Source organism: Rutidosis leptorrhynchoides, chromosome 5, assembly GCF_046630445.1.
Source record: "Rutidosis leptorrhynchoides isolate AG116_Rl617_1_P2 chromosome 5, CSIRO_AGI_Rlap_v1, whole genome shotgun sequence".
Taxonomy (NCBI): Eukaryota; Viridiplantae; Streptophyta; class Magnoliopsida; order Asterales; family Asteraceae; genus Rutidosis; species Rutidosis leptorrhynchoides.
This window is the reverse complement of record NC_092337.1, coordinates 5,350,086-5,366,312: the sequence shown is the minus strand read 5'-3', so window position 1 is coordinate 5,366,312 and position 16,227 is coordinate 5,350,086. Positions and strand designations below refer to the sequence as shown.

The window sequence follows — 16,227 nt, the reverse complement described above, 5'->3', positions numbered from 1 at the left end:
GAAGAGGGAACAGGTGCAAGGCTAGTTTTAACAAGTCCAGACGGTGAAGAGTATACTTATGCATTGAAATTCTGTTTTTATGCTTCAAACAATGAAGCATAATATGAGGCATTACTCTCCGGCCTCCGCATAGCGGTAGAAATGGGGATAACAAATTTACGAGCATATGTTGATTCTCAAATTGTCGCCCAGCAGGTTAATGGAACGTTCGATGCAAGGGATACATCCATGAGGCAATATGTAAAGTTGGTGGAAGCAATTTCAAAGAAATTTGATAACCTTGAAGTCGTGCAAATCCCTCGAAATAAGAACAAAAAAGCTGACGTCTTGAGCAAGTTAGCTACTTTAACCTTTGATCATTTGCACAAACGAGTGTTGGTTGAAGAACTTAAGGAGAAATCAATACATGGAAAACCAATTACTGCAGTAGTTGAAGGAGCTAAGGAAACTTGGATGACTCCGTATTTGAGATATTTGCATGACGGATGGTTACCTGTTGATAAGACGGAAGCAAGAAGAATAAGAGTGACTGCACCAATGTATGAGATTGTTAGTGGTGTCCTTTATCGAAGTCATACAATGGTCCGTTGTTAAGATGTTTAACCGATGATGAAGCGTTAAAAGTGGTCAAAGAAATGCATGAAGGAGTTTGTTCTCAACACTCCGGTTTCCGTACTGTGGCATCACGGATCATGCGGCAAGGGTATTTTTGGCCTTCCCTTTATCGGGATGTCGCAGAAATCATAAAAATATGTGAGAATTGTCAGAGGCATGGTACAATTCAGCGTCTTCCAAAGTATGACTTGATACCGGTGTCATCCGCTTAGCCGTTCTGTAAATGGGCTATTGATATTTTGGGACCATTCAATAGGAGCACTGGTAATGCTAAGTTCTTGGTGGTAGCGATCGATTTTTTCACGAAATGGGTTGAAGCAAAGGCTTTAGCAAAAATCACAGGAGAAAATGTCAAAAAGTTTGTTTGGCATGATATTGTATGCCGTTATGGGGTGCCAAATGAAATAGTCAGCGATAACGGCAAGCAATTTGCAGAAAATCCATTTCGGAGTTGGTGTGAAGAGTTGGGCATAAAGCAAAATTTTACATCTGTTGCTCATCCTCAAGCGAACGGACAAGTGGAGGTTACCAACAAGGAAATCGTTGCTGTCATTAAGGCACGGTTGGGTCTAAGTCAAACTGGATGTGTGGATGAGCTGCTAAATGTATTGTGGGCACACCGGAAGACGCCAAAGCGGAGCACGGGGGAAACACCTTTCAGTCTAGTGTATGGAACAGAGGCAGTGATACCGGCTGAAATATGTGTGCCAACGCAACGCATTATGGCATTTGATGTTGAGGCTAATTTTGAGGCGTTAAGGGAGAATCTCAACTTGTTGGAGGAAAAAAGGTTGATGGCCGCCATCCGGCAAGCAGATCACAAGCATAAAATGGCAAAATATTATAACAAGAAAGTGCATCATGTGCAGTTTGAAGTAGGTGATTTAGTACTACGTGATAATGAGGCAAGCAGGCAAATCAAATTTGGAAAGCTAGCCCCAAAATGGGAAGGACCTTATAAGGTCACGAAAGTAAATCAGAATGGATCATACATGCTTGCTGCGCCTTCCGGCGAGCAATATGAAAGAGCTTGGAATGCAATGAATTTAAAGAAATTTTATGCGTAGCACTATATGCATGGACAGCTTGATCAACTGTCAAATGCATGAGATATAGTCATAAATGTAAAAGTTTCTTTAAGAATATGAATAATAGCAATTATTCTTATGGCAATATTTTTCACAAATTTTATCCGGCCAAGGATTTTTTAGCCCAGGTGTCACATAGCTGTGTGTCATCCCTACCCGCAGAAAGAAAGAAACCCTTTCGGTGGTAGAAGTACAATCATACTCAAAATGGTTGTATCGATAGTGAGACATGTAGAACTCACTAAAGCATCGAAGCGATGAAACGAATCTACAAAAAATGTCATGACACAACTTATATACACAAAATGCAGAGCAAAACGAAAAACGGATCATAGTGTCCATCAAAAAATTTAAAGGCGAAAGTAGTTCGTAATTTTTTCTCATGAGTTTCATGACGGAAGGCGTATGACGGAGAATATGATTTTGATATTCATAACTATAATGATTGCAAAGTACAATCTCAATATCTTGAGCATTGTTCATTACAACAATCTTACTAAGTTACAGCATATATTTCTAATATACATAACCAAGTGCAATATTAAGTGTTATGAAAAAGCAGATGTATAACAACATAGTGTTTCATTCATCCTGTGGAGTATAATTCAATACATCATCTATTGTTACATCTGGCCTTTTACAAAGATTTTCAAGATCAGAAAACCTCATATTTTCTATTGAGGCACCGGCTGCATCAGCTTCTAAAATGGCATTTTCATTAATCTTTGATGTGATTACCTCAGGCAGAGGATTTGGAAGTTCTGGTAGTTTTCTCTTCATAAAATTGAAAAAATTTAACCGTTCAACTGATTTGGCAAGGCGGACAAACTCAGGGATTCTGTGAGATAATGCCTGACAGTTAAAGATACGCTCTACAAGCGCAGGAATGCCAGTTATCATTCGTCTTTCGTTCTCCTCTTTGGCTTTAAGCTGTTCTTTCAACATATTATTTTGCTCAAGCATTTTTTCGTTCTCCTTTACTAGTTCATCAATTTTGCTCAGATGCCGCTTTTCTCTGAAAGATAGTTCTTTGACTTGCTCCTTATATTCCGCCCTCTGATTGTTGCAATTCTCATAATGCCTCTTCATTGTCTCGTATTCCCTCTTTATCTCTGTGGCTATTCGTTCAGTCCTGGCCACTTTCTCCTTTTCAGCAGATAGCTCCTTATTTGTAGTGACTTCACTGTTTTGCAAGTCAGATAGGCGTTGAAGGTCATTTAGACCAGAAGCAATGTTCAGAATGATACTTTGTGCCTTAACTTTCTTGGCATCTGCATCAGATAAATTGCTAAAGAATTGGGCTAGTGAAGGGCACACCATGGCATTCAGAAAAGTCATGAAATCTTCGTACGAATGTGGTGGTCCTTTTAAAAGGGAGGAAAGCATGTTTGTGTCAAGATTGGGAAGCGTAATTTGTTGTTGAGAAGAACTAGGGCCAGCTCCTTGTTGAGCGGATGACAGAGGAATTTGACCAGTTCTTCTCCTCTTGGCAGAAGGCGGAAGAGTTGTTAATGTAGTGTCTTGATGTGCTGCACTAGCTGTTGGAGATAAAGGGAAATTGTTATTTATAAAAGAGTTCCAATATGCTTCACAACATTTCAAAGGTGGCATAAAGTATAAGGAAGGGTTTGGATTATAAAATCCACCAGTACTGAGTATGCAAAAAAACAAGTACAGGTTTTGGTATGGAATTTTGCATAATTCAGTGTTGTCATTTTCATTACCCGAGGTACGACGTTCTCTAGAGGCAACAAATACGGTATGCGAGTATTTGCGTCATACTCGAGTAGCTGAGTATTGTTTATCAATTGCATCTTCATTAATAAAGATAAATGAAGCATACCAGTTATCGCCAGGATGATCAAGTGCAGGTTTCAAAAACCCATGAACTTTATTGAATGTGAACCAACCATTTTCATGGCGTGCTATGCGTACCAAATGGCAAAATATCCGAATGGATGGCTCAATGCTCCTTGCGTGACAATACATTTCAAAAATCAAAATCTTTCGAATTGATGCTGGTTCGAATTGACCAACAGCAACACCGTAAAACTTGCAAACTTCTAAGAAGAATGGTGTAAATGGCAGACGTAAGCAAAAATTGAAGATTGAATGGCCATAAATAGCAACCTTGCCAGGGGGTGGTGAGTAGGCTCTGGCATTAATTGCAGGAATCACTGGTTCAACACCAGCTAATCTAGGAAAATGTTGCAGTAGCTCGCTTAAATATCTCTCATTTACTCTGCTGGGAATAGCTGCAACATCCTTTATGGCTGCCATTAATGTTCTAAATGAAACAGGAAGTAACGAAGGTATTGATGCAAGAAGATGAATACTGTAGAAGGAAGTTGTAAAAGTAAATGATCGGTTAGGGTTTATGGTGGTTAAAAAGCAAAAAGATATAACAGCTGTAATCAGTGGTGATTTTGGGGGTTTTGTTTTCAGCCACACACGTGTAAGGACAAGATAAAAAGGTGAGTACATCGAAAAGTCTTTTTACAGCTAGAGGCGCGTGCGATATTTTAGCTGTGCAAAAAGCAATCATCACAATGTCAGTAAAATTCGCCTATCATTTAATGCCTGTGATGTGCTTCCCAATGCAAAAGGAAAACGTGAAGACTTGGTTGGCATGCGTTATTCCAAGTTTAACAACTTAATCAATTTTCAAATGCTTAAGTCATTAAACTGGGGGGACTTAATGGTGTATTCTATCGAATACACGCATAAAAGGCATAATGGTTGCATAAAAGTAGCATCAGGAAGGCTGGAAACAACAGTTTTGTGGAGTTAACCGTCCAGCGTTCTCCGTTTTACAGGCTGCTCCGTCATGCGTAAGCCCAGAAGTCCGCCTAGCGCGTAAGCCCTGGCCGGAGAACGCCACCTTCAGCGTAAATTTCGGATCACAAGTAACAGAACATATCATCATCTGACACGTGTCCCCAAGCAATCTGGTGGATCTGACACTATAAATAGACCCCTTGGGTCGTCATTTTACACAGTTCAGACATTCTGATAACTTTGAGAGCTGAGACTTCACCTCTCTCTTTCTCTCTCTACTTTCTTTCACTAGAAGTCATCCGGCTAGCACTTTTACGCTCTACGGACGACAGATTGATTAAGCCACCCCACAAGTTTCTACACTTGTGAACCGGGTCTGCAGGGATTATTTCCCAAGGGTAAAAATCAATCGGCAACACTCCGCCCTCCTAAAGCTAGATTACTTCTAGTATCTTGTTGACACACTAAGCCTTACCTCATAAGGAAATAGGTGTTAACACTAAACATTAGTAAACATTTACACAAACCATATAAAATAGAAGTTCATAACTAAATCAATTGTATTAGTTGAAAAAACTGAATTTATAAGTTCAAAATTCATTTGAATATCAATTGTTTTATAAGAGATTCAATTATTATGAACCTATAAGAATGAAAAATTAACTGCCAAAGAGTAAGAAAATAACTGGGTTCTATATTGAATTAACAAAACCTGGCATAAACAACGCTATTATTAATTTATTGTAATCATAACTAAATTAATAATTATTTCTTTGTTACACCTAAGTAAGAACAATGAAATAAACATAACAAAAAAAATTAATAAACCTATAAAACCTAAAAATTAATTACCTTCAATTATTCAGGATTCCTTATTGTTATTCGTTATTGTTGTTTTCACCTTGAATTGAATTACCTGCATTCTATACAAATGGAAGCGTCAGAATTGGAAATACATAATTACATTACATATTACATAATAAATACATGTTATTACATATTTTATAATTATGACCCAATAATCGGCTTAACCATAATAATAACCGGCTTCAATTCAATTCAAGGAATGATTTTGATAGTTTGAGATTTAGGTGTAAAGTTATGAATAATTTAAATAGATACTTAGAAGCTTAATCAAGTAACTGTAAAAAAGCAATAATTCAGTTAGAGACTACACACCTTCTCATCATCGCTTGTCATCATCGCTTGTCTTGTGAGCCGCAACGGAAATAATAATACATCGATCACCGGACTTCAATACATTATCATGAAATCGTTGGTTGTTGATTGTTGATTATTTCAGTATCATAACTCATAACCGGAACCATAAAATTTGACGGATATATGAGACTAATCAATGTTTTGTTGACATCATTCGCTGTATAACATCCGATTTCGTAGATTAGAAGCTGAGAAATTTGATCGCTGAATGGAAATAATGAAGTTGTATGTGTGACGGTTTAGGGGTGCGTAATACTAAGTTGCAATTGTATTTCGCCATGAGTGTGCGAACCCTAATCTGATATTTATAAAAGCATGATCGTTTTTTTTGTTGTCCATGATAACTGCCAAGATCGTGGGTTCGGCAGTTTTCAAATCGGAAGTTACAATTAGGTTATTCAAGGGTATTGGAAGTAATTTATACCTACATATCCAAAAGACATATTAAAACGAATAGTTAACTTTTCAACCTTCACAAACGCACATCAATTTTTTACTTTTTTATAATTCAACCATCAAACCTTTTACTTTTTAATAATTCAATCACACCTCTACACTGATTAGTCTAAAAGACATTTATACCTACATATCTAAAAGACATACTTAAAATGAATAGTTAACTTTTCAAACTTCACAAATGCACATCAATTTTTTATTTTTTTATAATTCAACCACCAAAACTTTTACTTTTTAATAATTCAACCACACCTCTATACTAATTAGTCTAAAAGACATACTTAAAATGAATAGTTAACTTTTCAAACTTCACAAATGCACATCAATTTTTTACTTTTTTATAATTCAACCACCAAACCATTTACTTTTTAATAATTCAACCACACCTCTATACTAATTAGCTTTATAACTTTTATAAACTTACCACAAACTTTTCACATTTCATAAATTCATCATTACACTTCTCATCCATTATAAATCGACCACATATTTTTTATTATATAATAACTATTCATTATTTTTTTTATTAGTACTACTATTATTTATATATATACTAATAGACAAAACTCTATTTCATTATTCACCAATAGTAACCAAGGGTATTTTCGTCATTTACCCTTCTTTTTTTTTGGTCCCTAACGATAAAATAAGCAACTTTCGTAAAAAAACCAACCATTCAATGTTACCAAAAGATGTCGAAAAAATACCTTTTTACAAAAAAATCAACTAACTTTTTTTTTATCTCTTTTCTTCCTCAATGATAAAAGAGGCAACTTTCATAAAATGAACAACGCTTCAATGCTACCAAAAGATGTCAAAAAACATTCTTTTTTTACAATTTTTTTTTTGTCCCCAACGATAAAATAAGCAACTTTCGTAAAAGAACCAACCCTTCAATGTTACCGAAAGATGTCGAAAAAAATATTTTTTTACAAAAAAATCAACTAACTTTTTTTTTCTCTTTTCTTCCTCAACGATAAAAGAAGCAACTTTCACAAAAGAAACAACCCTTCAATGTTAGATGTCGATTTTTTTTTTTTTTTTACAAAATAATAGACTTTTTTTTTTAACTCGTATTCAAAACGTAGCCCCCGGCGCGAAGCGAGGGCTACACAACTAGTTAGCCACTATAACCCCTACTATATTTCCACCATTACAATTAATTCTTCCACTTAAAGTTACTTAAATACCCTTAATGAATATCTTACACAAGCTTTTTGTTTTAATTTATTCAGGGTTATAACTGAAAGAAAGGCATATAATTATGGTGGAAGTAGTAAACATGAAGGTGGAAGTATCAGCTCCCTACTCGAAATCGCTAATGAGGTCAACTTAATTTGAGCGGTTAAGATTAATCCGAAAATTCCTCATCTAAGGGCTGTAATTTTTTCAACTAATTTTTTTTTTTCGAAAAGCAAATTATATTAATCACGAAGCCTATTAAGGGGAGGCAACCCATTACAAAACGACCCGAAAAAGATACATTACATTATATTACAATGATGCTCGACCTATGAATGCAAAAAATAAGAAGCGCAGTAGTTGCGGAGGGGGCAACTCAAAATGCATTATGTTAGACAAAACAAGACCAAGGATCCGAAATCCACCGAAGCCAATCCATCTTCCGATTCTTAATGCGACAAGAGATCCACTCAAAAGACTTAAGTTGAATTTCCATCAAGCCCTTTGGACCGTTCCATGACGAATTGGAGAAAACCTTTTGATTGCGATTATTCCATATAAGATAAGCACACGTCCACTTGATTACTTGCCAAATACTTGACCAAAATGGGATAAGGAGCGGTTACATTCTCCACGAAAAGCTTCATTTATACTTAAATTTGAAACCATGCCTAATCCCCACCACTTGTAAACCTGCTCCCAAATATCCAACGAATGACGACAAAAAAACATAGAATGATCAATAGTTTCAACATCATCATCACATAGAGGGCATCTAACGGAATCTAGGTCAATACCTCTCTTATCAAGTTCGGTACGTACCGGTATCCGCCTTTTTAACACTCTCCATATGAAGATTGAAACATTGTTAGGTACCAAGCTATTCTTCAAGAATTCCATGTTCGATCCATTCCCAAGCAAGCTGTTATCAATAATGCTCGCCAATGTCTTTGAAGAAAATAACTCGTTTCCCGCAAGATTCCAAACCCAAGAATCCCTAGACTTGTCTTGTTTCACATAATCATTTATCATGCCTCGAAGAGTATTAAGGTCGCCAAGTGCTCGACCCGAAGGCATTCGCCTCCACTTCTCGTTAAAGAATACATCACGGTCGCTCCATGTTACACGTTGTTGCACTCGCAGATTCGGTTCTTCATCTAGGTGAAATAAACGCGTGAATTTTTGCTTCAAAGGAACTTCACAAAGCCACGAATCATTCCAAAAATCTGTTTCGGCGCCATCCCAGATTAGTCTTAGAAACGAACCCGCAAAGTTGATATCCATCTTCTCTATCATAATACCTGCACGTACAATGTTTGACCAAACACTACTTACGCCTTGCGATCCGTTAAGAATCGAAGGAGGAAGTAGTCCGTTAGCGCCATAAATACTTTTTATAATGGAAACCCAAAGTGATTTTGGCTCGGTTTTTGCCTGTAGTGACCCGGGAATTTCCGATCAAATTTAAACTTTAATCTTTATATGTTTCCTACACGATAAGCAAAACCTGTAATGTTGAGTCTCGAAAAGTTTGAAATCTATATTCATGTAATCAATTACCCTTTGACTATGCCCGACGATTCACGAACATGCGAATTGTAAACAGAAATGCATATATAATTAAATATGTAAATAATTATATTATTATAAATTATAGATATTAAAGGACTATTATCTGATCTAAGATAAATTGAAATAACAAAAACTTGTTATTGTAAATATATAGAGTATATCGAATATACATGATTTCGGATATAAATATTTGTCAACATATTGAATGATATACTCCGAGTTTATTGGTTTCAATATATAATAAATATAATTGTCTACTTGATACTTAAAACATAATTATATATATATAGTAGTAGAAAAATTATGAATTTAATTATTAAAATGATTATTATTAATAACATTATTAATATAATCACTACTACTAAAACCATCAATTTATTATGATCATTGTTATACAACTTATTATCCCTATCATTAACAATTATCAATATCAATATACTTGATATTAAAAATTGGTATTATTATTAGTTTTTAGTACTGTTAATAATATTAAAAGAATTATTTATATTTATTAATTGCTAATACTATTTATACATATAAGAACCTACAAACGGATTTCAATCCATTCAACTATCACTTTCAACTTTTCTAAATTTTGTTTCTTGTTAGATACCCATATCAAAAGTGTACGAAATCAGTTAGCAATCAACACTCAAATCCCTTAATTTTCTTTATTCCTTCTGTTCATGGTTGAATTCTGTCGACTGTAATAACCCTACCAGTTTTGTATTTATTTCTTTTCTGTTACATGTTTCAATCACAATTACATTCATTATCTATATTCTATCTATTATTATACATATCTATATGGAGTATATCAATGATCTCTCAACTATCTATCTCTGTCTTCTTATTGAAACAACAATGAGAACCATAAACCATCAACACCTGAGAACAACCATACTTCACCACAAATCATCATCTAGATTCATCAATACCATCGTCTAAACCACCAACAGCTTACCTTTAAACCGAACACCCCTTATTATATTTCTCTTCTTCTTCGTTTATCCTTTCCATGTATTTATTCGATTAATTCATAAACCAATACCATATCCACTACTACGTTTGGATGTTTTCGGTTTCATTCCAAACTATCAAAGAACCCCAACAATTTAAAATCATCATCCTAAACCACTTTGCATCACCACTTCGATCAACCCACTTCATGAACCCAAAACCCCAACTATGCTTACTGTTTTCTGTTTCATATTCGAAAACACAAACACCATGAACACCAAACACCTCCAACAGCCACCTCGTCACTTCCTTCTTTTCCTTCATGAACGATCAAAATCACCACATAAAATCATAATCAATTACAACTATCATCGTTGCCATTTCTTACTTGAACAATACCATCAAACGAAGCCTCGATAAAACCCCATCGACGCCTACTGTTTCTGCAGCCGTGTGTCGTCTATTTTCTGTACGAACACCACGTAATTACCACTCATTCCATGTGAATGACTGCTACTGTTGTAGTGTTTCTTTTTCTGTATCTGTTAGCAAGTTAGATAGAGGAGATTTCAGTAGAGGTATGATAGGTTTAATGAAGATATAATGATGATATAGGACGCGATTTGGAGTTTTGATAGTTATAGTTATATAGAATAATATTACGGCTCATATTATAAAAAGTTTTGCAAGTGGATTATTATAAAAATCCTCATGGACGACACTTTTTATTAGTGGGTAAGCTATAGCCAATGTTTTATCACCTTTTGAAGTTTAGTGGGACGAATTCTTTTGGAATAAAGTCGATCCTAATGTCCACTACAAGAACACCATGATTAGGAAACAACATATTATCTACATATATATTTTTCTATTGTTATACTACACGAGGTTGATTGATCATTTTATTTTAGGATGATGACACATAATCATGATGATGTATCGGTTATAAAGATGATAATTATGATTATGATGATAGTAAAGCATGATGATGAAGACGTGATGATTTAGATGATAAGGAGATAGGTTGATCACGACGATGTGATTATGATGATGATTAGGAATACACGATTATCATAATAACGAATGGATGATGTTAATGAAGTCATGAAGTAGATGATAAAATTTGATAAAGAAAAGTTCTGGGTGTTATTAGGAAGAAGTAGAAAAAGGAAACAGAAATTTCGGTTTATATAGAATTAAATTAGGAGTTGTTTCAGAAATAACAAAACAGAGGGATGGTTTGGTAGTGTGTTAGTGAAACAAGAGGTAGTGGGTTCGAACCCAGGCTAAGGCATATTTATTTTAATCAACAATGGAAGCAGTCCATATTGGGCCAGTTGTTGGACTGAGGTGTTTTGAGTTAATTGTACTTGGGTTTAATAAATAGTCTGGATCAGGCTAACTAATTAGAAGATGGGCAGGCTTAATTTATTTGATAATGTGGGCTTCTTTATTTAATTCATGGACTAAGAAAATGGATAACAGATAGAAACATATTATATATAGTTAGGACGTGTTAACTATCAGAAAACAGCAGCAGAACTGTGCGTAAGCGGGTCGGCGAGAGGTCTTGGGTTCGAGTCCTGTCTCGGGCAGTTTAATTCTTTTTAATGCTACAAAGGTATAACTTAATATTATTATTATTCCTATTATTATTATTATTATTATCATTATTATTATTATAACTGGTACTTTGTAAATAACAGATCAATTACGTAAAAATATATTTAATTCTCATATTTTAAATATATAAATATTTTCATATATAACATGAATATATAATGAAGTAGCTAAATTAGTAATATAAAAAAATATATCACAACTAATAATATATATATATATAATTATTTCAATTACAATTACATGTGTTAATATATATACGAATGATATAGGTTCGTGAATCCGAGGCAAACCATATACTTGTTCAAAGTCGTTATATGTATTTTTACTACAAAATACACTAGGTGAGTTCATTTGATTCTCTTTTACTCTTTATATTTTTGGGACTGAGAATACATGCGCTGTTTTTACAACTGCTTTATTAAATGCTTTTGAAATATATTTTGAACTGCAAATACATGAAATGCTTTTATAAATGTTTGACGAGATAGACACAAGCAAAACATTCCTCGAATGAATTATTATGCAGACAGAAGTTCTGCGGATTATTATTGAATTATGTGGACATGATAATTGCCACCATTGAATTATGTGGACATGATAATTGCCACCATTGAATTATGTGGACATGATAATTGCCACCAATTGAAGTGAATGTTATATATCGAGAGAATGATTTTATACACAGGTTATGTGTATGATATTTTGTACACAAAATATGTGTACGGTTACTATGATTTGTGAAAATGGTTTCGTACACGAGAAAGATGTACTGTATTTAAAAGATATAGCATGTACATTACAGGTGGGTATAGGATTCAGGCCCATTTGTACCATGCAGCATTTAAATTTTGTGGTCTATCAAAATGATGAATTTTATCGTTTTAAGATAAACCTATGAACTCACCAACCTTTTGGTTGACACTTGAAAGTATGTTTATTCTCAGGTATGAAAGAAATCTTCCGCTGTGCATTTGCTCATTTTAAGGACATTACTTGGAGTCGATCATCGCTCTGGGATCAAATGTTGACGACTTCATCCAGATGGATTAGGACGGGACATTTCAGTTGGTATCAGAGCGGTTGTAACGACCCGGATTTTTTCGATCGTTTTACACTTATAAGATTAATATTTACATAAATTAAAACTTACCAACATGATAAGCAATCTAAATTGTTGAGATTTATGATTTTGAAAAGAGTTTTACATAACGTTTAACCGTCTAGTTTGACCGATGATATCACGAACTATACAATATATGTTAATTATACGTTTGTGTATATATATGTATATATACATATTTAACATGATTTAAGGATGTTTAAATATCTCATTTTGTATTAATAACAATAAGTTATAAGTATATTTTGAAACTACTAACTTAAGCTTTCAAAACGATAACTATACGTAACGTTATTTGACATAAATACTTACGACCTATAATGTTTATACATATATCGTATATATAATGTATTTAATCACTTTTAAAGACTTAAATACATAAAACAATATAAGTATATTCACAAAAGATAGCTATATTTGAATCCTCATTCCATTTTTCACAAGATTTCTATACGTATATCTAGAGTATATGTACTCGTATCATACCTAACTTCTATACGTATTTACTATTGGTATATACACATCAAATCACCACCAACCAGCCCTTGTTCATGCCTTATGTATAAGGTAACTACTTTTGTTATTTAGTATGACAATTTCACATGATTAAAAGATCTTTTCACAAAATTACAAATTTATACACCTTTTACACCACCATAAATACATGCATCCATTTTCAATTTTTGGAACATCATTTCTCTAGCTAAACACACACACTTACTAGCCTCATGTCTCTCTAAGAACTCCAGCAAAAATCCTCTCAAGAATCACCTTAAACACCACCATAAAAAGATCAACAAAAACACTACAAAAATACAACTTTCAATTCAAGTTTATGTCTTAAGTTGCTTCCAATCTTTCATCCAATTTCATCACTCTTTTGGTTCTAGGTTTTTACTCCTCTTTTACAGCAATCTTGTCCAAGTAACTTGAGGTAGTAACTTTGTTCATAACCTTATTCGATTCATATATATATAGCTATCTTATTGTATGGTATACAATTTTAACAACAAAAACATAGTTTGAATGATTTCAAACTTGTTTGCAAACTAAATAGATCCTTCTAACTTAACTTTTAAAATACTTCAAGACCTGTAATATAACTTAAATATATGCTAATTTAACAAGGTATAACTTGGTTTTTCAAAGAATACCTTAAAAAACTGTTTTTATGACGTCGGAGTGCAACCGGGGGCTGTTTTGGGTTGGATAATTAAAAACCATCTTGAACTTTGAATTGGAGGTTTATATTCTGGAAAAATGATATTTCTTATGAATATGTTAACACATAAAAATTTCATGATTTAATTCATAGTATAAGTATTTTTAGAAAAATGGTCATTAAATGATGTTTTTGTAACAAAAATGATTAACTTCATAAGTTTCACCAAAATTTGACCTATGACCTATGATTTCGAATACAAACTAAGGTATTTACAGTTCATATTCTTAAAGAGGGACTCGATCCAAGGAAGTGGAAAGTTGAATCAACGAAAACGGAGTTGTAACGAAGAAATTATGACCAAAACAAAATCGGATATCCAAGACTAGTTTAGCCACGAAAATAATTGGAGAAAATTAAATAAATCACATCTTCCTAAAGTAACATGATATTTTATACATATGTACTCATAATTTAATTTTATATGGTTCAGGATCACCCGTAAACAATATGAGAAGATTAATCATAAGATCCCATGATTGTACGCAACACGTCATTTGACAACACCGGTACTTTATGTACGCAACACGTCATTTGACAACACCGGTACCATGGGTCAAGATTAATCTCGACCAATACATATACGATGGGGGTTTTATTTATTTCATTGGGGGTTTATTAAACAACTAAATATGAACCATTAAAATTGAATTACTAACATCGGACTGCTAACTACGGACTAAGGAATTATTAAAAGTATTAAAAGTATATATATGTGACGATTGTTTAAAAAGAAAAGGTATTGATATATTATATATGGATAGGTTCGTGATATCAATCGGAGACCAAGTCGAAATTACATATCTTCAAGACAAAAGTGAGTATATAGTCCCACTTTTAAACTCTAAATATTTCGGGATGAGAATACATGTATTTTATGTTTTACGCTATGGACACAAGTAACTGAAAAATATATTCTACGTTGAGTTGTACCACTGGCATACTTCCCTGTAGCTTGGTAACTAATATTTACAGCGGTATTGTAAACGCGAATCCTGTTGATAGATCTATCGGGCCTGACAACCCCAACCGGACTGGACGACCAGTATTCAACGGTTGCACAGTACTTCGTTTCGTGACTACACCTTGGTACGGTGTAGTAAGATTTCATAATAAAGGGAATATGCGACGTGATTAAATGTTAAGTATGGTTACCAAGTGCTCAACCACTTAGAATATTTTTATTAAAATGTTTATATATGAAATCTTGTGTTCCATTGTTATAACGCTGCTAGCATCAAACCTATATATCTCACCAACTTTATGTTGACGTTTTAAAGCATGTTATTCTCAGGTATGAATTAAGTCTTCCGCTGTGCATTAGCTCATGTTAAGGATACTACTTGGGACCTTTTAAGCCATGATACAAAGACGTTGCATTCGAGTCATTGGAGTTCAATAGAGAATATAAATAAGTAAATGACAGATTAGGTCATTTGGATATTATGAAATGTTAGACGAAAATGTCAAATATTGATGTAATGATAGTTTGCCTTTTAAGAATAAATGCAACGTTTGTAAAATGTATCATATAGAGGTCAAGTACCTCGCAATGTTATCATATGTTATTGTATTCGTCCCTATGGATTGGGTCGGGTCGTCTCATGTGGTATCAGAGCGTTGGTCTTAGCGAACCAGGCCTTGCATTAGTGTGTCTAACTGGTAGTTGTTAGGATGCATTAGTGAGTCTGGACTTTGACCGTGTCTACATGTCAAAAGTTTTGCTTATCATATCTAGTCGAAAATCATCTGCTTATCATCCTTAAGAATTGCCTGCTTAGTATTCTTAAGTCTAGACACGTCTTACTGCATTTGGTGCATCGATAGTGTATAGACAAAATTCGTATCCTAGCGTATCTGTTGCTATAGACATTGCCTGACGAATTTCAAAGATTCTCCGTAATTCACGGGATTTTGAGTATTATAAATACATATGTAAATTATGTATTGAAGAATACCAAACCCAACTCCTATAATCTATTCCAAACCAAAAAATTCATTTCCCCGACTGTACAAGATGAACTCCGCGTCCAGTTCGAATTCCTCCGACTCCGACAGCTACGCTGATATGGATTTCCATTCGGGCTCCGAAGGCAGCGTCACTGGAATGGATTAACCAATTTCTCATCATCTATTCTGGATGAATTGGGGATGGGTTCGTAGTATACTAAATTATTGGAGACAAGAAGAAGGTGATCCCTTTCACCCACCGAATTGCCCCATTGGCGACGAACCTGAAGCACTTACCGGCGAACCTGTTCGAGAAACCATTTTCTCTCTCATTTCTCGAGTATCTCGTCATGATTATATCCTATCCCATATTTCGGATCTTGTTCATTCGCTCACTCCAACCGCCAATCATCCTGGTGTACTAGCAGAAATTAACGAAC

At 34.3% G+C, this 16,227-nt stretch overlaps 1 protein-coding gene across 1 annotated transcript; it reads right to left on the bottom strand.

The window, feature by feature from the left end:
• Positions 1–7,922: 7,922 nt before the first annotated feature.
• On the bottom strand, positions 7,923–8,624 carry LOC139847307 (uncharacterized). Its single transcript, XM_071836982.1, has one exon. The coding sequence runs from the start codon at positions 8,622–8,624 to the stop codon at positions 7,923–7,925; it is 702 nt and encodes a 233-aa protein (XP_071693083.1).
• Positions 8,625–16,227: the final 7,603 nt, after the last annotated feature.